This window comes from Sander lucioperca, chromosome 6 (genome assembly GCF_008315115.2).
Source record: "Sander lucioperca isolate FBNREF2018 chromosome 6, SLUC_FBN_1.2, whole genome shotgun sequence".
In the NCBI taxonomy this organism is placed as follows: domain Eukaryota; kingdom Metazoa; phylum Chordata; class Actinopteri; order Perciformes; family Percidae; genus Sander; species Sander lucioperca.
The window spans coordinates 40,799,124-40,821,919 of record NC_050178.1 but is presented as its reverse complement, the minus strand read 5'-3'; the positions used below and the strand labels follow the sequence as shown (position 1 = coordinate 40,821,919).

At 41.1% G+C, this 22,796-nt stretch overlaps 1 protein-coding gene across 23 annotated transcripts in view; it reads left to right on the top strand.

Moving 5' to 3' along the window:
- Positions 1-22,796, top strand: part of itpr1b (inositol 1,4,5-trisphosphate receptor, type 1b) — a 103,958-nt gene that overhangs the window by 60,309 nt on the left and 20,853 nt on the right. For 16 of the 23 annotated variants that reach the window (XM_031279851.2, XM_031279826.2, XM_036002470.1 and 13 more), the window contains 9 exons: positions 8,369-8,552; positions 9,378-9,640; positions 10,496-10,696; positions 11,858-11,968; positions 13,076-13,171; positions 13,243-13,377; positions 13,905-14,012; positions 14,527-14,758; positions 17,380-17,502. In XM_031279851.2, the coding sequence (XP_031135711.1) occupies positions 8,369-8,552; positions 9,378-9,640; positions 10,496-10,696; positions 11,858-11,968; positions 13,076-13,171; positions 13,243-13,377; positions 13,905-14,012; positions 14,527-14,758; positions 17,380-17,502 (1,453 nt within the window). The remainder of the gene's footprint in view (positions 1-8,368; positions 8,553-9,377; positions 9,641-10,495; positions 10,697-11,857; positions 11,969-13,075; positions 13,172-13,242; positions 13,378-13,904; positions 14,013-14,526; positions 14,759-17,379; positions 17,503-22,796) is intronic. The other 7 variants (XM_031279872.2, XM_031279885.2, XM_031279866.2 and 4 more) reach the window with 1 other exon arrangement.

The window sequence follows — 22,796 nt, the reverse complement described above, 5'->3', positions numbered from 1 at the left end:
CACTCTTGTTATTTTTACCACCCCTTATTAGTAGATATTAGGGGTGGCACAGTTCATAAAACCCACGGTTCGGTTCGTGTCACGGTTTTAGGGTCACGGTTTTCGGTTCTGTACGGTTCTTGTTGTTATTTTTTCTTTTAATCTTTAACACTCCAGAACTATACTTTAGCATATGATATATGACTGAATTATCCACAATTTATGATACAGTATTAAAAAATAGTTATATCATGTAATCATGCACAAACTGAATTTGACTTGGCACACTATTGGGACCATCTCTGAGGAAAGCTAGGTGAGATTTTGATACAGCAAGAGGGAAGACATTAATAATTACAACATGCTTTTCATTTATTTGTGTTGTCGTAGCAACCGGTAGCAACATGCGCGTTCATGAGCTTCTCTCTCATGTCTCTTACAAGTATAGTTCGTTCTCTTAATACATCCGTGGTATACGTGGCGAACTCATGAACTCGCCGTTTCATTGTTTAAAATATTCACTAACGTTAAACGTTGTGTTTTCGTTGCTCCTGATCGTTTACATGCTTATCTAAATAAACAATGGATATATTTAGACAACCAAGGAGATGTAATCATTATGTCGTAGGGGTGGAACGGTACACAGAAGTCACGGTTGGGATCATACCTCGGTTCAGACATCACTGTTCGGTACGAGTTCGGTACAATGGAGGGAAAAGCGAAACAAAAATGCAGAAGGCAATTTTTTTTTTCTTCTATTGTGCATGTCTCAGGCTCTACCACCTAGTGTCATACAGTCTCTCCCCTGAGCTAGCTGCAACAGCCTGAAGTGTGTAAAGTTAGATGTAAACAGTAAGTACCCCACATCATCTCCAGACCCCATCTGTAACTTGTAAACAAAATAAGACAATCGGCTATAAAATACAGCATCTCTGTTCTCTGCAAAGACAAACTAAATTACCTGATTAATGCAACTTTCTCACGACGTCTCCCGGCCATTTTTCACCGCAGAAAGCTGCTCCCTGCCTGGCTAAAGCTAATATAGTTAGCCTAAAGAAACAAGGCGTCTGTCCCAACTCACGTTACGGTTCGGAGCCGCAACGCTGGAAAAGTACCACTAATCTGCAACAGCAGTCTTATCCACCACTCTCTCGCCTGTACTACTGGAACTGACTGGTCCTCTAACTGTTGTGGGTCGGCACCACTCGCCATACTTGTCCTTAGTGCTGCTATCTCTGACTCACTAAAACTGCATACATAGGCAGAGATCGGCTACATAGGCAGCGCGCCAATCAGCTTCAGAGCTAAGGCGGGGCTACAGATTAGATGTCCCTAAGGAACCCGCGTATCTAAACATAGTTCCGCATTACATTAGTTCCGCATTACATTTATTTTTATACCGTGTATTCTCCGTGTAAATTCATGAACCGAACCATGACGCCCATACCGTTTCGGTTCAATACGAATACATGTACCATTCCACACCTATTGTGTCGTGCTACTAGCTAGATACTAGCTAGCGCTAGCTACTAAGATTAGCCTGCAGTTTTGTGAACAGAGCTTCTCTTAATACATCCATGGCTTCATCTCTCATCCACGTTACAGGCTTTACAGCATACATCCTTCGGATGTATTATAACATAATACCATGGATGTACTAATAGAACACATGGTGAATTACAACCATTAGCTATATCCATTATTACAGCTACAGGACCTCGGGAGAACAGTCATATGAGCATGCGCAGTGCAGGGCGGGTCTGCTCGCGTCCATTATCCGCATTCATCATGCCTAGTTTAATAACTCTGGATTCGGCTACTAGTGAAAGTTAAAAATGTTAAAAACGTGACGTTTTAAATAAGGACCCTTTTAAGTGTTCGGGCTGGTAAGTTAATGTACCCCTGAAAAAAATTATTTCGCCATGCAAAGTCAATGGGAAAAGTCTTTCTGGGCCAGAGGGGTGCAATTCCACCGTTGGCTGCTAAGCCCATGGTTGCTTTAAGACATGGCACTGTTCCTGGGGGCTTGGTCTGAGGTCACATATGGGCAGGAGGCTACATTGTGCATGCCATGAACCGTCGAACCGTGCGACGCACACACGCGCCGAACCGAAACAAGCGAACCGAACGGTTTGGATGTTTTTTCATGAACCGTGCCACCCCTAGTAGATATTGTATTTTTTATATATATTTGTATCATTATATGTTTTATATTATATATTCATAGCAAGATAACAAATATACAGTAATTTTAAACACCTACCAAACATTTTTTACATTTTGCACCGAACAACTCATCACCCTATAATCACCCCCACTACAGTCAGTATGTTAATAACCCACCCTCACAATCATCTCTCTTCATCCTCATATCCTTTTAATGAAGTGTTTTTATACAAACTGTTTTATAGCTGGACTTGATATGGCAGCCCAGAGGGACAGGGTAAGTGTATTAGTTAACTACAAAAAGAATTGGGTCAGGGCACAGTTCTACCAGCCTTTTCCCATCTTCCCCCCTGCATGATGTGTAAGAATTGCATACTAAACAGGCCACTACTACTTCCCTCCACAGAGATGTTTATGACACTTCGCCCTGATGCCACACGGTGGAACATTAGGTGAAGGATATTAAAGGCTCATGAACTGAGTTGCGGGATTTAGCCCATATTCCTATTTATCCTTTTATTAAATCCAAATTTAATTTGTTGGGATGTTGGTGATATCCTTTATTTCATCCTTTATTTTATTTAATCACCAAGCCTGCGTACAGTAGATTATCATGAATAAGTGAACATGTTTAATACGTATTCACACCCTCCAGGTTGTTCAGTGACGAGCAGCAAATACTGTGACACCAATAGTGAAACGCAAGCAGACATGAAGCACAGTGACTGTGTCTTCTCATAAAACTAACCTATTGCATACTCATCTGTGCACCCCATTAGAACACACACACACACACACACACACACACACACACACACACACAGACACACAGACACACACTCCTGGATATACTTGGAGGTCACGAAGTTTATTCCAAAAACAGCCCTTGTGTTTTTGTGTGTTATATAAGAAGTGTAGCTCTGCTCCTCCCAGCCCACCATCCATCTACTCAACACTGTCTTCATGATCTCAGAAGTTGAACTGTCACAGGACCAAACAGGTGCCACCACTCTTACTCAAAAGGCTTGTTGTGGCACGCCAATACCCTCAGCCCCTTCAAAGGGTGGTGACTCCCCCCACCTCTGCACGGTTCATGTTCACTTTACAGCTACCTCTTGGAAAGCTTTAAAAAGCTTCTGCAAAGTGAGTTTCCAGGCATCAGCGTCATCAACATAACAGCTCTCTCTCTAACTACAGAGTGGGCAGGGGATTCTCCTTTGAAACTCAGTTTGTAGTTTATAGAAGTTGAATTATTTCAATCCTGCCCGGTGCAGCTTTTCAGTCTAATCAGTGCATTTTTGTTTGTTGTTGAAGTCACTGGCTACATTTTATACTTTGCTTGGCTTGTTGCCTGCACAGAGAACTTGAAAACCCACACACTTTCATTTCAACCTCCTGTCTTTTCGTAGCTTCAAAGAGCAGATCTCTGTGGTTACCAGCTGGGCGGTGTAGAGTACGCCATCGAAGACCCTCCAATATGCACAGAGATAGCTTTGTCACTAACCAAGGTGTCAGGCTGGAAAGGCAGAAGATGGAAAAAGAGAGAGAGAGCTGGTGGTATAAACAGACCTTACATAACTGGCCCGTGTTGATGCCAGGAGCCGAGGTGGCAGCTGACATGGAATAGAGAGATAAGTAGGAGCACAGAAGCATCAGAAAGGAGGCCCCACTGTAGCCTGGCTCCGCCCTTCTACGTACTCACGCTCAATTTTAAAATTTTTGGCGGTGCAGCGAAGGGAGTGGCTGAGAACGATGACGTTGAGGCCGTGGGCTAGAGTTGCAGCGGAGAAAGATGCAAGCAAAGCCATATATCAATATCCAGAAGTTAAAGTCCGAGCAAGAACGATCTTTGCTGAGTTTTGTTGGTGGCCATGATGTTGTGGCCTTCCTCCCCACAGGGTTCGGGAAAAGTTTGATTTTCCAGCTCGCTCCATTAGTGGTGAAGGAGTTGGCTAAGGCTAACGCTAGCTGTGCTAACGCTAAGGAAGCCTTGTCGGTCTCCCCTCTTGTTGCACATGCGCATGACATACGTCACGACCAAACGTTAGCCATTGGTTATGGCAGATCCACAGTGGCTCTGGGCATATCCAATAGTTTTAAACTTCAATAAAGTACCAGCCTTCAAGGAAGTTAACACTTGTCAATGGAGAGTGGCCAGACTCTCTGTACAAATAAAAATGTACCAGAGTCTGGTAGGACCAGGCTAGCCCCACTGTGCCACCATGTTGACTCTGTAGAATAGGAGAGTGAATTATGAGTCAACCTAACCCTGCTGTGCTGAACAAGACTGATCAGCAGAGCTCCCAGGAGGCTTAATGGCTCTGTAGTGGGACACGTACAGTAGAGGGCTAAGCCACCTCAGCGGGAAAAGCTAAGGCTGATTGGCTGATGGACCATTTTATTTAATGAATGACTGCAGTCATTGAGGATCCTTATGTAAGATCACTATCTTACATATTTAAATCCTGTCTTATCACATTCAGTGCAGATATTAAACTTTTTTCAGTCCATTACTGAGAAATTAAAATGTCTTTATACATAACAACCCTTTTTACATTAAACAAAAGTACAGTAGTCAAACTTCTAAAAGGTTGCATGTAATAATAATGAAATACAGTCGGTTTGATTGTGATTTAAACCTGTTAAAAGTGTACCAATTTTAAAGCCTTTCCACTTGTTTAGCCATTGAAAGAATCTTTTTAAATATGGGGACAATTTATTTAATATCTGTCTGCTGTGTTTGCAACTGCTGTATATGTCTGCTGAGTACATCAAAAAAGAGAATGTTGTAATACAGTAAGATAATGTAATATTATTCAGCATAACAGCTACATAAGAATTGCTGTTTTTTGTTTTGTTTTGGGTTTTTTTGTCAGTTTTTCTGTGTATGTGTATCTGTTTTGTCATTTCTGAAAAACCCAATAAATATAATTTTCAAAAAGAAAAGGAGTACCAGACAGCAGACAAAATAACTAAGCAGGCATGTGATGCCAACTTTTAGTATTTGACAGTTTTTGATACTCTGTGCTCTGTTTGGATTGGTACCAAAACATTTCATCCCCAGCCATAGTTTAACTCGCTCTGCTGGCAGAGCACGGGGCAACAGTTGTTGCATTGTGTGTCTTTTGCCCACGGCATATATGACAGACGTGTTGACAAAATGATCCCCTTCACATCAGTGAAGAAATTGGATTTTTATGGCCACAGTCATGAGGTCTATTTAATATGGTAATCTTGTAAAGCTGCTATCCCAGAGCTGTTGTGTCTGTCTGGAGAAGTCGGCCTGCTGACTCCTAATCAGATCACTATCAACGAATGACCCTATCTTGTCAACAACATGATGTTAACAGCTTGAAAAACAAGCATAAAAGAGAGGACAACAACTCTTTATCAACATGATGTTCTTAATGCATTAAGTGTTCTGCCTCCCTTAGGACTTGAATCAGGTGATTCTGCAAAGATTCTCACTACATAGGTTTCATATGTTACTGCACTTGCATGTTGTTTCACTGAATGTATTTCCCCTCTTTCAGAATTGTATCTGAGTTGAGCTAAACCTGAAAAGATTCTTATGTAACAGGCTTTCAAAACTGCCCCAGAATCTATGTATGTGAAAACTCCCCCCTCCCGCCTCTATTTTCAGACCCTCCCTCCTCGTTCTCACACCACACGTTCACTTCGTGCCGTTCTGGCACTGTTAAAGTAGGACAGGGTTTTCCTCTCTCCCTTTTTTCCTCTCTCCCTTCTCCTCTCCCTCTCTCCACTGCTCGCCCTCTGTGGGCTGATGTAACAGTGTTTGAGCTGAGGCGCTCACTGTGCCCTCACTGTAACCACTGAGCTGATTACAGGTCTTATGTAAGGAGGGATTGTGGAGAGGAATGGGACAGAGCATATGAGCCAGTTGCAAAAAAACAACAACAACTCCATGCGTACAAGGCTTTCAGACAAGATTGCCCTTTGTTTAGTTCAGCAGAAACTCACCTTGACTTCACAAACATCTTGCTCATGCTGAATCAAACTTTTACTGCTGCATAGTTGAAAAACTCGTAAAAACCTTTGTGGTCTTGTGCAATCACACAAATGTACTTTTTATTGCACCGCAAGTGAGGCACCTTCTATGAACATGTCTACAGCAGCGTGTGTTTACCTGCTTGGTTTGTGTTGGCATGCCTTTGTGTGTTTGCACGTGCACGCTTGTAAAGTAGACACATGTACAGTAGTGTGTCCTCAGCAGGGTGTGTAGCTGTGTCTATGTGTGTGCATGTATTTGAGTTTGGCTGCATGTGAAAATCCCCAAATCTTGTCTCGTTTTTGCTGTTGCTCGCCTGTTGTTTAAGTGTTAACGCCCAGCGTAGTCCTCAGGGTGCCAGAAACGTGTTATGTAGAAGGGGGCAGAGAGCAGATGGTTTGGAATCAGGTGAGCACGGTGAGGCCTTGCAGCATGTCTTGCACATTGAGAGGAGGCTTATGTAACTGCTTCTAACAGAACCTCTGGCTGTCAGCACTGTAGAAACTCTCAGAGAGACAATGATAAGAAGTGGCGGTTACTTAAAGGAGAATTCCGGTCGATTTCAACATGTAGCTCTGTCGTTTGTAAATTTGGAGTGCTGTCAGTAGCGAGAAAAACGACAACAATCGGTGCTGCCTACACCGTGTTATCCTCCTGCTACAGTTTGCACCCAGGAGGCTGAAACAGGAAACAACAAGTTTTAAACGTGCTTTTAGCCTCTTAACATGTTCGAAATGTCATTACAAGTGCCTACCCATGTGAAGTGATTCCTTCCGAGTGAACACAGTGTATCTGACTGCAGTAGACAGTCTTTCCAGAAAAAGAGTTTTTTTGTAATAGTTGCGGGCAAAAAATCATTGATTATGTGGCACGTTTTCTTAAAAAATGTGATGGAATATGCAGGATATTTATGAGATGAAATTGCGGGAACTTGCAAAAAATTGCGGTTTCATCATGGCTTCATCGCGGGGTTTGCAGCTTTTCGATGATGTTCACGTCGCGTAATTACGTCACTTCATAACGTTCCCATGGCAACGGGAACATGGCTGCTCTTGTGTGAAGTAAACTCAACATTTTTCAACTTTCTGCTAAGATATGTGTGACTTTTTTGCAACGAAAATGCGGGGATTATAAAATAATGCAAGCCCCGCATATTTTGCGCGGAAATCGGCAATTTATGCGGCGAAAGTGCGGCGTATTTGAAAAAATGCGCCCCCCGCATAAATATGCGGACTTTGGCTGATCATGCATTGAATTATGCGATCGCATAATCACGTTTTTCTGGAGGGACTGAGTAGATGTGAAAGAAATGCATAAAAGTTATGCTAATTCAGCTCTGTTTAGTTCTGATGTTGAGACGGCAAGACGAGTGCTTCGGGACCGTCAACACCGAAAAGAGATACAAAAATATTTTCAAAAATAGGCATATGCTTATTTTTTAAACGTAAGTGCAGTTGTACAACTAGCAGGAGACAAGTTATAATTGAGGTAAGTTTGGAGACACTACCTTATTTAATCATTAAATTAAGAAATTTTTGTTGTATCTCTTTTCGGTGTTGTAGTTTGTAGACGGTCCCTAAGTCTTGCCGTCTCAACACCGGAGCTAAACAGAGCTGAATTAGCACAACTTTTATGCATTTCTTTAACATCTACTGCAGTCAGATACACTGTGTTCACTCGGAAGGAATCACTTCACATGGGTAGACACTTGTAATGACATTTTGAACATGTTAAGAGGCTAAAAGCACATTTAAAACTTGCCCTGTTTCAGCCTCCTGGGTGCAAACTGTAGCAGGAGGATAACACGGTGTAGGCAGCACTGATTGTTTTCGTTTTTCTCGCTACTGACAGCACTCCAAATTTACAAACAGAGCTACGTGTTGAAATTGAACGGAATTCTCCTTAATAAAAAAATTGTGAGAAAAAAAAAAGTGCTCTGACCTCAAAAACCTTGTTCTCTGATCAAGGATAACTTGGAATGGAAACATTGCTGGTAACATGTTGGTGTTGAAAGTCAACCACCTTGAAACAGCATTTTGACATAACATTAGGTTTAAAAAAAAAGAAAAGAAGAAGAGGGCAGAAAGTGGTGTGTAAACTACTCCAATTGGAGCAGCCGACCAGTAACGGTTCTTTAAAACAGAGAAGTGTAAGACAGAAAAAAGTGGAGTCCGAATAACATGTGTTGTCCTCTTCTTTCGTATTTTTCTCCAGCGGTCATTCTACCAACGTTTAACTGGGGACAACAAGTCGGAAAAATTCTTCAAGGTGTTTTATGAGCGCATGAAGCTGGCCCAGCAGGAGATCAAAGCCACTGTGACGGTCAATACTAGTGACCTGGGCAGCAAGAAGAAGGATGAGGAGCCAGCAGACAAAGACACGCCAGCACGCAAGAAAGGTGAAGGGTCAGGAGTTTAGGTCACTAACTGGAAATATATGATCATATTCTTGATCAAACTTGGCAAAATCAACATCCGTTATCTCTAAATGTGAATGTGGGCGTTCCTGCAAAAGAGAGGTTCCCTCTCAGTGAACCTTCCCTGAATAAATAAAGGTAAAAATAAATAAATAAATAAAAAATCCTATGTATTAAAACAAAAATTGCATAATTTATTTATTCTTGTGCATTCTGTAGTAATTCATTTTAGGAATGTCTGACAGTATTAAGTGATAAAGCCTTGGTTTTCTTAAATTAAGACATGCATGTACTGTAAATGATTATGGTATGAATCAGTACATGATTACGTGACTAAATGAACATTCTTCATAACAGAGATCTTCAACAGGGGGTCCGGGGCCCCTAGGGCGTCATCAGAGTCACTGCAGGGGGGCCTCCAAATTAAAATGTCTTAACATGAATCCAACATATTATTAGCAAATATAAATCCCCACTGATGATAGGCTTACTGGCTTACTGGCCAATAGGTAAGGTAATCACTAAGGTAGCCATCTACAGATACAGTTAATCCTAAGGATTCACTGTGCCACATGTACATTATGCGTAACATTAAAAGATGATTTATAAAATCATGCCGACAATTATTATTTTAATAGCTTAGTATTCTATGCACTAGAAAGGTATGTATGAAGGCTTTAGGCCCCCCTACACGTCTCGCTTTCAGTTAAGGGGTCCTTGGTTTAAAAAACATTGAAGACCCCTGCTTTATAACACAGTTTAATATCTCCAATGGTCTGTGTTTAACCCTCCTATAACTATGGTTAGTCAAAGACATGCCGGTGGTGGCGTTGGTGACTGAGGAGGTGAAGGAGCAGCTAGTTGAGGCCTCCGTTGTCACCAAGAAGGCCTTCACCACCTACCGCCGCGAGGTCGAAGCCGAAGAGCACCAAGCGGCCGCCGACGGCACTCCCGTCCCGACTGCTGATAAGAGCCAGGAGGAAGGCGAGATGAGCGTCATCATCACCATCATGCAGCCCATCTTGCGCCTCATGCAGCTTCTCTGTGAGAACCACAATCGAGATCTGCAGGTCAGCGATTACTCCACTTTGTTGTTACTTTTTGTTTGACCTAAACCCCCCCCCGTCGCCCCTCTCATGACATGCCTGACCTGTGTTCTGAATGTCTATCACCACACTCGGTTATACAGAAACGAAACCATGTAGAAAATAGGCACCATTTGCAGAACTTCCTGATGCAGCTGTTTCCATATCTGGTATGTCTTGGTCTGGTTTCGCTATGATGTGTGTGTGTTGGTGTTTAGTAATGGCTAGCTCCAGCAGCCCAGACAGAAGACTTCCTTCTTGCACTGATTCAGTTTGCACCCCAAACCAAGGCATGCCTTCATTAAACGATAGTTGGCTCAATGCTGAATCACTCCGTCTCGTCCATCCTGACCCAGCGTGGGTGAAAGATATTGATTTACTGCTAGCCATGCAGCACAGATGATCAATTCAGTGAGATGTTTCTGTTCCTACAAAGACGTGGAGTAATTGTCTGGCTGGTGTAAAGGCTGACATGCTTAAAAAGAAGTTAACAGTAGGATGAGCCTCATGACTCTTAACTTTATATATATATATATATATATATATTTCTCACTTCAGAGAAAGATAGAAAATGTTGGGGGGTAAAATGGTTTCATATTCCCTGAGTAGAAGCTTAAAGGAGTGTTTGACCATGACTGATCAGCTTGCTTTAACTCTGTTGGACATTTCCTCGACATCAATTCTCACAGTTTTGGCTTTCGTATTTGTAGTTTAAAGTGAGACACTGTCTTGATGACAAAGATACTGTATATCACACTGCCCAAATCTAGGGGATAACGTGGGTCCTGAGAACGAAGGTTATGCCTAGTTAATGTATACTTTATCTCCATCCATCTCCAGAACTTTCTGCGTAACCAGAATAACAAGAACAACTATAATCTTGTGTGTGAGACACTTCAGTTCCTGGACTGTATCTGTGGCAGCACCACAGGCGGACTGGGGCTGCTGGGACTCTACATAAATGAGAAGAACGTAGGACTCATCAACCAGACTGTGGAGAGCCTGACTGAGTATTGCCAAGGTCCCTGTCATGAGAACCAGGTGATACATGTACACACAGAGCATGAGTATACAAGCGCACACTTAAGATGTACTTTTAACCATATTTTAGTCTGCAGTTTGTAACAACATAGAGCCTTTTTGTTTCATTTAGATGTTCAAATGTGGTTTTCTAATCAACTACTTGATCATATTATCCTCATCTTACGTCGGAGGGAACTTTTTATTTTAGTTTTCATGCTGGTGATTTTATTTGGGTAGTACTGTAAATAGATCTGAGCATTTCCCTTTTCATGGCCAGCACTCGGCTGCCACAATAAACCTATGCAGTCGCTCGTCTTTCTTCAACAGTATAACACAACAGCCGACTCTGGGCAACCTGCCTGTGTTTGTTCTTTGGTATGAATAAACATTGCTTGGTCTTGTCACGTGATGGTGATGGCATCCTCTGTTCAAGCAGCCGTGGGGTCATTTTATGGCAAGTGTGAAACTGGCATGAGCTAAACAAGCAACTGGCTAAATGCAGTCACTGATTTCAGTTCCCTTTAACAGCACTAGAAGGGTGACTAGTTCATATCTACTGAGAGGAAAAAGACAGATGCTGGAATTATTGTTGTTTGTGTGGGATTAATTATCTTTGTTAAATGGTATAAAATACTTTCTCCAAACCATTTGGCTGCCACAAGCCATTTATTAGTTTTATTAATTAATTTGCGGTGTGGCACAAAATAAACTGTAGCTTGTGAGTACAAAGCCAAGACTTGCCCAATATAAAGGTGGCCCATTTCATTAGCACCTGACTGTGCCAGGGCTGTTGAACCTGAGGTAATAGAAGGGAAAAGGCCTGTTTATTAAATATTGAATTGTTGATTGACAGACAATACAGATCTTGAAGGCTGTGAAATCAAAGATTTTGACCTCTACATTAATAGATTACAGATTGTGTTTGTTATCGGATCATAACTGGCAATACTGGACTGGTGTACTTCTGTGTTATTTAGGATGTCAACAAAACTCCAGCAGCATCAGAAAACATGAAATATTATATATTTAATTGTTGTTGAGTTTTAGCCTGTTTGCATAAAGGTCCCGTTTATTAGAATTCTACCTTTTAATAATAATGTTGCTACTGCTTACTGCTAGCCTGTAGCTCTCCTGTTCCGGTCTACACTTTCAACTACGTTCATTTCATTTGTTCCTCAGAACTGCATTGCCACTCATGAATGCAATGGTATTGACATCATCATCGCTCTCATCCTCAATGACATCAACCCCCTTGGCAAGAAGAGGATGGATCTGGTGCTGGAACTCAAAGTGAGTGATTATTAATAAGAGGAAGTGGGAAAACACATTAGGTTTTACGTAACAGGTGTGCTAGTGTTTGATTTGCTGCTGGAAGGTATATGTTTCTTCTTCTTCTGTGGAAAACTCACATTGACATCATTCTCTAGAGATTTTCAAATCATTACAGAAAATCTCTGACTGAAGAAAATCTCAAAAACAGTGTTGATTTAAATAAGGTATGCTAAAATACATTATGACTAGTGCTGTCAAACGATTAAAATATTTAATCGCGATTAATCGCATTAATGTCATAGTTAACTCACAATTAATCACACATTTTTACCTATTCTAAATGTCCCTAGATTTCTTTTTGTCCAATTATTTTTTTCTCATTTTAATGCTCTTATCAACATGGAAAAGTGGATCGGCTTGCTTTGTGCTTTTGTCCTCTGGCTTTGACGAGGGGGGGCGGAGAATTGGCATCAGCTGTGTGCTTGGCCATCAAGTGGTATTTCAGACTGGACGTGCTGCGATGATAGCTCAGTTCACAACGACTAAACACACAGATCACTTTGGTCTTGTCAAAGGAACCATTTGGCAACTTTTTAAAAGTAAACTTTCCATTCAGAATCTTATTGGCATCCATTCCGGCGTCTCGTGCTCGCCATCCACTCAAACATAACGTTAGCCTACTACTCTTTGGCCAGCTCGCAAGCCCAAACAAGTGTGTGCCTGTTGTTCTGTTTCCAGTCTAGCTAGATCCGGTGTGGTGTTGTAGTTTTTCTAACGTTACTAGTTGTTGCAACAACATGTGAAAAAAACTACAAAGTTTGCTAGGCCAAAAAGAACATTAATCTCGCGATAAAAAGAAATTGACGCCGTTAAAATGGGTTTGCGTTAACGCCGTTAATAACGCGTTTAACTGCAGCACTAGTTATGACAGCACATTATCATTAAGTACTCCATCATGAATTACTGTATATAACAAAGACACATGGCAAAGTAATCATTTTTATAGTTGGATTTCCTCTTTAATGATTTACTCCCTGTGTACAGTTTGGAATGCTGATCATCATACAAAAAAATGAACCTGAGTTGATTCTGCTTGCTGTTGTCTGTACTCTCATCCTTTCATAGAATAATGCCTCAAAGCTTCTTCTTGCAATTATGGAGAGTCGCCATGACAGCGAGAACGCTGAGAGGATACTGTACAACATGAGGCCTAAAGAGCTGGTGCGTGTGACATCATGCAAATCATCTAACAGTATTAGGTGGATGTTATGTGACAGTCTATATTCTTGTAGGTGGAAGTGATCAAAAAGGCCTACATGCAGGGTGAGATAGAGGTGGAGGAGCCACAGGAGGGTGAAGATGGAGAGGAGGAGCACTCTGCATCTCCACGCAATGTTGGTCATAATATCTACATCTTGGCACATCAGGTGAGCCAACAACTGTCCGTAAAATCAGCGTGGACACGGACACACCCATGTGCAAATGCTGTAGCACATGCACAGCCACATAGTGTAGTTCATGACATAGTCAATTACTTACTCTTACTGTACGTCTGTGTCATTTTCTGGGGCTGCTAAAGACATATTACCCACCATTCTACGCTATCTTTTTGCTCAATAGCGCAGCATCTCCTACAACCTGCTCAATAACCTGTCTAGTCTGATTAAAACATTATTTAGTAATGTCTACAATTATAATCAATCAACATCCACTGTCAATACATACCCTAAGGCCTTGTGGTTGAATGAACAGAACAGTCTGTGTGTTCAAAGGAAGAATAAATAGTATGTACTGTACCTAGCTGTTAAGTACCAGCAATGTTGGCTCAGAAATGCAGCGCATGCCAAGTTAACATGCGTATACTTTTATGCAAATATTTCTGATGATAATAGAAACAGTCTTTGTGATGAGTCATTGATCTGCTTGTCATTGTCACATGGTGTTGTCATTTCAGTTAGCACGTCACAACAAGGAACTGCAGGCTATGTTGAAGCCAGGGGGGACATATGGAGAGGGTGATGAGGCCCTGGAATTCTATGCCAAACACACAGCTCAGATTGAGGTCAGTGGTTAGGGCCATGTTCCATCTAAACTGTGCCATTTTGGAGCTACTTCTGTCATTTTTGTATTTGTATTTTTAATTTTGAAGATTTACTGAGAAATATTCCCAAATGTCCCTTTTGTCTGCCCACTTTCTGACATCTATAATAAGACATCTGTGTTGCTACAGAGACTGAGGACATGTTTTGGTATCTCAATTGACTTGAGGCACTTGATGTTTTTCTTGGCCTGCTTTTGAGTGACAGTGTGTACTTTGACAGAGTGACAAACATCTTTGGCATGTTTGGCAAGAAGCAACACTGATTGTTTCCTGTATGCAAATTTCCCCTGTCTTAAGAAAACTACCCTTTTATTTGTATTGCAAAGTACAGTACAGTTTGTGACAATAACCAGTCAGACCATTTGAATGAATGATTGATCTGTAAACACTTGGCTTTAAAGAAGATAGTACAGGCTTAAGACTTGTTTGCCTGCCACAGTGACTGATTGGTGGCTGCTTCTGTGGTTGTGTACAGATTGTACGGCTGGATCGTACCATGGAGCAGATAGTCTTCCCTGTGCCTAACATCTGCGAGTTCCTCACCCAAGAGTCCAAGCTGCGTGTCTACTACACCACGGAGCGGGATGAGCAAGGCAGTAAGATCAATGACTTCTTCCTGCGCTCTGAGGACCTCTTCAATGAGATGAATTGGCAGAAGAAGCTGCGAGGTACTCAAGAGGCTGCTGGTGACACAAACACGGTTCCCTGTGCGTCTTTTTCCTCAACTCCTTGTAACCTAGTTCCTTGTTTACACGCTGTCCTTTTGCATCCCTCCCGGCCCCTGAGGACCCCCCCCCCCCAAATAGAACACAGATGCTAAAACCTCTTTCACATATACACGTTCAAAGCCAAAAAGGCCTCAGCCACCACAGAAAGCAATTTTTCTGATGTTACAATGGAGACGCCATTATTAAAAATGGTAGGGCAAGAAATTATTTTTCTATCTCTGTGTTGTCTAACATGTTGGCAACACTGGAAAGCACCATGGACAACCAGCTGTGATAAAGATCACGCTCTAAAAACAGCCTCACATGCCTCTCCAGGTACTCCAAATAGACAACAAATAGAAGTAGAAAGTAGAATAAACCCTAATCTATCTGTAATGATCATACATACAGTATCTGCAAACAATCTCAACACATATTGTTTATATAATACCACAAAAAAACAAAAACAAAGACCACTTACTCACGCTAATAATTCAACTCAGCAATGTTGTAGGTTCCATACTGTATGTGAAAGGGGCTTTACTCTGTTCACTCAACTCTGAAACCTGGAGGAATGGAAGTGGAGAGAGCATGTAAACCTTAATAAGCAACTTATCAACTTATTTAAAGTACAATATAGTTACAATAGTAACAATATAAGTTAATTAAGGGTAAGATGAGGTAAAGGAAATGTGTTCTATAAAGATGTAAATTGATGTTTTCCAGCCAGGAGAGAGTGATGTAGTGAATGATAAACACAACAGTTGTGGTCAGTACGCAAAATTCACAAAAATGTCTTAACTTGGGAAATTGCATATGGTTCCTGTATTCTGTTTGTCCATCCATTTTGTAAGGAGATTACTGTGTAGGGTTCCTGTATCTAGTCTTTCTAGAAACAGAAAACATGGAGGTGAAGGCAAACAAAAATGTCCTGGCAGGATTTAGTAGTACAGAATATTAACCTTTACACCAGCCCTCCTTTTTGTCTCGTGCCACTGCGAATAGGGATTTTAGAGCTAAAACTGTGAACGATGGATCAGCTGGGGGTTAAGAGATCACAGTGTAGAATGTTGTGTTTTGTCTGGAGGGAGAAAGCTTATGGATGGAGCGTGAAGCCTGCTGCCAGTCTTTGATTTAATAAGTTCTTTCTTTGGTATTCCTGCTTTATTATAAGCAAAATTAGGACAGTAAACAGAGACATGAAAGATGGCAGTAAAATAGATATAACGTGATAAAGATCCTTGACTGGATTCACACTCAGGATGTTGTGATTTCATATTGCCTTTTATTCAACTGAGCTAGCAGGATGCTCCAAGAGTGTCCCATCTTAATGGGATTAACGGGTCATCTACCTGCCAGTCTGAGGTCATGCTCAGTCACGCATTTTTCACTTCTGAAATGGCCCAACCTTACTGAGAAAAAACAAGGCAGGGTAGTGGACACAGCATAGCTCCCGAATCACCAGGTGGGAGATCAGGAACAGCAAGCCAAGATAGGAGAAGCTCTTCACAGGCGATCAAGAAAAGATAATGTGTGATTTTTTTTGACGAGGAATCTCATAAGACATTCTTTATTTTAAACTAAGCATTTGTTTTTCGCTAATCTTAAATGCCATAGTCGTGCAGGCCTGAACACTATGTTGAGTTTCCCTTTTAGCAGGGCAGGTCCCTGTTGACCCCCTGGGTGATTCTATCAGCTACTGCAGTGAAGTGACTGGTTTAGGAGCATGTTGTGGCCTGTCTCATGGTCAGGCCTGAAGGAGGATGGTTTGTCTATAATGTGATAACACGTGACGACAACCACCTCTCTCCTATCTGAATGAATCAGGAGGAGATCATATTGTTCCGCTGGTGCTAATCACTTGTCATAGTGACTTCTTTTGCTAGAAGTCCCCACCTGCAGTTCTTCTTTTCTAATGAACAGTCTGGCTCAGAATAGCATTGGCACGATACTGATCTCCTGACTGTGTGTGTGTGTGTGTGTGTGTGTGTGTGTGTGTGCAAATTGTGTAGTGTGTGTGAAATGTGCATGACAGTTGGTTTTGTTTACTTAAATAGATTTAAGTTTTGCTTAATTTTACCGTTCAAAGTGAATCCTTTGTTTACAGATTTGGTGCTGATAATGACACCACATAGATCCCTTCTAATTCTGTACCACTGATAATGTTTCACCCTAAATTCAATACATTTTTAAAATCACTGAAATTACTCCTCATTCAACTTTTGAGTGATTCAAGTGTAGATCATAAAACGTGGCAAAAACGTTGTGTTGCAGTGGAAAAATATGAAAGAAATTTGCCACCACGATGATTTATTTCACGCCAAACACAAAACAAATTCATCAACATGGGGTATCTACATTACATAGGAAATCATCCCCAACTTTCTTAGCTTTGACTGCAATTAATTGGAAATTAATTAGTAGCAGACATTCTATGCGTTTTGCTCCTCCTTGATGTGAAACACTGATCAGTCATTTTGTGTTTTACTTTTACTGTAAAAGTGTTCAGTGAAATTCTTGGATATATTGTGCTTGGCGTATTGTACTGTTAATATAGAGATGTCTGCGCAATCTCACTGCAGTACAATGACCTGTGTGAAATTCAATACCCTGCCCTCCAGCTCAGCCCATCCTGTACTGGTGCTCCAGGAACATGTCGTTCTGGAGCAGCATCTCCTTCAACCTGGCTGTGCTCATGAACCTGCTTGTGGCCTTCTTCTACCCGCTGGAGGGTGTCCGTGGAGGTCAGTCTGCTACATTCTTCACTTTTTAAACTTTCTCTTTTTTTTTAGCGCTTTAACACTTGGAGCAGGTTGTTGTGATCTTGTGTGTGTGTGTGTGTGTGTGTGTGTGTGTGTGTGTGTGTGTGTGTGCGCGCTGTGGTTAACACGATAAGTGTGACTATTACAACTCAAGAAATGGGAGTGAGTGGCACAAACATTAAATGTGCAAGGCCAGGGGTGGGGCAGGAGGCATATTGTACAAAACAACACGTACAACCTGTATGGCAAAGATTAACGGAAATTGGGTCAAGGCTTGGACGTTGACGCCCTCCAGGTGCAGCTCCTTGCTGCCAGGTAAAAAACATTTGGTGGCTTAGTGTGTTTAAGAGGAGGTTGTACTCAACTACCCCAGGTCAACTGTAAAGTTAAGGCCAATATGATCTTTCAGAGGTTCTGTTCGGATTAGTCTGAAAACTTCTTTCTAAGTTTTGGGTTTCTAAAACCAATATTTTGACGGACACAACCAATTTCCACAGTAATTGAAAATGAGCGTAGTCCTGCCACAGTCAATTTCTCCTCTGTCCATGTCGGAAACTGACAATTAACCTAAAAAGGGCTTGCACTTTTTCAGATTTGAGCCTAAAGGGTAACTCCACCTATTTTACAAATCAAAGTCTGTTTACAGGTGTTGGGGAGTTGTACCGCATATGAGAGAAAAGTTTTATAAGGCCTTTTATGGCTCCAGAGGGAGCTGTGTAAAATCTGATGTTTCTCATTTCTGCTTGAGGCTAGTGGCTAAGGCGATATTAGCTGCTACTAACATACCCCGAAATACCCGAACACACCCTAAAAATGTAGGTCAGGTTTTGCCAAAGAAGATTATGTGTGGTATAAAAAATATCTTGAATCAATCAATGGTATATGCATTCAATGCCAAATCTGTGGGGTACTCATTTAAGGACTCTTTGCTCTGACAACAAGCTTCAGATCTGCTTTAAGCCAGCTTTAAAAAAAACAACAACCTCAAAATCTACAGATTCAATCTACAGAAGATGGAGTGCAGTCATGAGAACATTTGATTTCCCCTGGACACATGGTACCTTAATTAACCTGATGTAGCTTGAGCAGTCACATCCCAGCATTTGCAATAATACAGAATATGTATTTATAGCAGTTGGGATGTTTTTTTATTTTTTATTTAACCTTTATTTAACCAGGTAGGCCGTTGAGAACAGGTTCTCATTTGCAACAGCGACCTGGCATCACAACATGTACCTTAGATGCATTATTAGTGTTACGTATGTACAGGAATTTACAGAACACTCTGTGTTCTCGTGACTGTGGTTTAGGTGTAGCCTTACACCTCTCAAAGTGAGTTTCACCACAAGTGGAGTTGTGATGAGAATAAAAATCTAGCACAGTTTTAATATTGAACTGCAGTGCCTTTTACCTTTTCTGAGCTTGACCAACACAAGCCGTAACATGTTATTAGGTTTCTTGTCTTATTCTCTGGTCTCAGTTTGAGTAATCTTCTGATAATAAGGTGTGTTTCTGTGTGTTTTGTATACAGACTTACGTTAATACTGTGGTCTCCCAATGAGGCCAGAAACTCTAGCAGGAAACAATACCATGCTACTGACTGTTGAATATACCACTGAAAGTGACACCTACCTGATAAGAGATAGATTTACATACAGGGAAAAGTCAGACGTCCTACATACACTCTCAGTTAATCCACAACATTAAATACTATAATTTATCTGTTAATCTGTGTCAAAGCTGCTATAAATCATTTCACAGGTTTAAACTTAAATGTTCTTAATAGATCAGAGTTGTTTGCCTGTTGTATTGGTGCAGGAGAAGGATAGGTCCGTGTCATAACCAGGGCTTTAAATTAACTTTTTTGATCACCAGCCAATGTGGCTAGTAGATTTCGTAGTAGAAAGTAACCAGCCAATCAGACTTTCCACTAGCGGCTAGCCACATTTTTTTCCAGGGAAAATAAACCAGATTATGAGTGCCACTGAATACATTTAAGCATCCATGTTTCTTTAAATTGTTTTATTTGGGTTGATGGCAGATATATTCCTTCCTCTTTCATCATCTTGGTCCCCTGTGACTGCAGCCTTCCTCTTTGGCTCTTCTCGTTTCTTAACTCCCGAAAAATATCTCCACATGTTTGCTTTGTTTTTCCTACCTAAATTTACTTTAATTTTGCGCCGTTCTGTTCGTCTTCTCCGTTTCAGCGTAGCTCGTTATTGATACCACACACACTAGGCATGTAGCCATCGGTTGCATGACACGTCACGACATAGTGTTCATGGGAAATGTAGGATTTGTGGTAGTAGCAGTGTTGCCAGATAAAGATTATGTTTCCAAGCCAAACATACACACAACCGCCCAAATTTCTTGCCGGAAAACACGGACACGTCGTGTCGTTTCTGCAGCCTGCCGATTCAGACGCAGTGTTATTTGCTTCATTCATCACCAGCCTGTACTTTATAATGTTACCCGCCAAAGTTACATTTTCTCCGCATTTGGCGGGTGTCAATTTAAAAGCCCTGGTCATAATACAAAAAAAGAAGTGGCCACCACTGAGAGACAACACCAGAATTCTAATATCCTCAAAGTTTGACATGTTTCTGAGGAAGAAAATACAGAATAAAAAACAAACATTTACTAAACAGGCTTTTGTAATAATATAGCATAACATATATTCAAATAAAACTTAAACTGCTCAACTGCAGTATTTAAATCTTTCTGTCACTGTCACATAGTTGTTGTGTTTGCAAGTAGCAATTGCTGACAACTAAACGTGGACCCGAGCTGTAACAATGTGTTTAATTGGTTAGACTATTGGCTGTGGTCAGCTCTGAAATATCAATCAAATTTAGATTTCATCATACTATATATATATTTTTATCACAAAACATTTTCATTAATTTGCCAACCCTGAAATATTTTAGATTTCATTGTAAACTCAGATATAGTTCAATGAATATGCATAAAGAACATGGAACTAAACCATTCTCCCACACTAAGTGTGGACAATAGAAAACAAACTAAGGGAAAAAAAGGGCTCAGAAGTTCAAAACAAATGATGAAGGTGCTCTTTGAAAAGGGAACAAAAACTTCAAAGAGCAAAAAAAAGGTCCAAGGCACTCTTTTTGTGAAAACTTTTATTTAGATGGATATTTCATATTGAAATCTTAGAACTTGGCAGCAACCCACGCGTATCGGCACAAAGCAGCATTCTTCAGGGTGTAGGAAAAACAAAAACAAAGTAAATTGGCTATTTAACCATAAATTACAAAAACCAAAGGTAATTCAGTTCCTTTGTGGGATCTACATATTTGACCTTGTTGCCATATTAACCCCTGATCAGTCACGCTCGGTCATGTGGCCTAAATTTCCACATTTAGGTTGGGAAAATCTGGAAAAGTCTGGTGTTGCATCACTAATTAAGTGTTAAGATTACTTTAGAGATACAATATCCATTCAAAGGGTTATGTCTAAGATACCACTTCCTGCATGACAGGAGGTTTTTCACAAACCAAAGGAATGTGGTGACAGACCTGAATTTTTACGTGCAGTTTCAGTTTTCTGTTTGTTTTGCTGTCTCTTATTCCTTTCCTTTTTTTCTCAGTTCTCCTTGAGGGCAGTATTTGTGGGGATGTGAAAAGCCGCAGCCATTAAGGCCTGCATTGTTCCATTGCAGAGTAGCAGAGAGAAGATGCACATTGTGATTCGCATAAACTTCCAATTGTTCTGTCTGGGGTCAAACGGCGAGGTCCCTTTTGTTTGAACTTCCTCACAGCGGTTTAGAAGAGACAAAAAAAAGAAGGTTGTTAGCTTAGCTCTAGAAACCTCATGTGGTCTTCAGTGTTAAAGGTCTTTGGGGAGCTTAACAGTTCATTCCAGGACACGCCAATGTTGGGTCCAAACTGAAGCCATTTCATGTGAAAATAAAAAAGTTCAGCCACTGTTAAGTTGCTCAATAGTGAATATTTAATGTCTACACACACATACTCACACTGTGTCCTGGATGCAAGTCTCCTGTTAATAGGCAAGCCAACTGCTTGTAAAACTTGAATTAACCAAACTACTCCAGTGAAGTATGTCTGTAAAGGTTCTCAGTCATCCAAGTCATGGTAGTTCTCTGATAAGCAAATTCAACTGGATTTGCTAGGCTGATCACCTGTCTCCGCTGTCGTTGTCTTTCTGGATATTTCCATAAAGCTCCCCGGACAGCATGAAACATGGCCAATACTCGCAGACATGAAAGAACAATTAAAACTTGCTAAATTGAACCAAAGACTTCTCTTATTTGTTATCGTAAATGGCCAAGGAGATTTGTTTTGAAACACATCCTTATTAGCATTTCTTGTTTTGTGACGTCTCAAAAGTTTGCCTAAAATTTCTTTGACAATTGAATGGAAAACGGCTACTCACATCCGTAAGTGGATGTTTTCTCTAGGTGGTTTGATTAAAAAGAAACTGTGATTGGGACCTTTTCCCTGTAGTGGCCAGTAGTGCAGATGTACTCGAAACAAACACCTTGAATAAGTCCTCTGTACACCTTCTGTAGGTTAATGCCGATGTTCAAGTCAGGTGGATGTATTTTGCCAGACCTTCATCCACAGCTCTGGTTTATTGGCATTTCTTTAAACCAATCACAATCGTCTTGGGCGGCGCTAAGCGCCAGATGGAGCCCCGGTGCCGTTGCAAAATAGCCTCGGGAAGGAAATTGTTTTGGTGGAAGATGTGTACGTTCAAAGGCTCTTTTAGTCGTGCAACAGAAAACTCAGATTGGACAGATAGTCTAGCTAGCTGTCTGGATTTACCCTGCAGAGATCTGAGGAGCAGTTAACCATAGTCCTCACAAATCCACCAGAGTTTAAAATTCAAACACAAAGAAAGCGGAAAGAAACGGACATCGGGCCGTAAAGAGGTGCATCCCGCGGAATTTCCGGTAACACCGGAGCAATCTCAGAATCCCAGTAAAGACTAGTCGGGTAACCCTTGACCAGTAGTAGTCAAAGTGCCAGTCTCCACCCTGTGACAGGCTCTGCTCGAATGTGACCGTGCAAGTAGACACTGGAGCTATAGCTCAGATACTTGTCAACAATAAGGGAAACTTAGATATGCAGAGTAAAATCTCAATTTTCATCATGTAGCAAACATCAGGCTGAATGTAGAATTTACTGAAGTGTAAGTGGTTTAGTGTAACGGCCAGTCTCTGTCTCTATCTTCTTATAGCTGCAGAGTAAGCAAGTAAGAGAGATGAATGGTCTTAGACTGGAGGTGTGTGACGT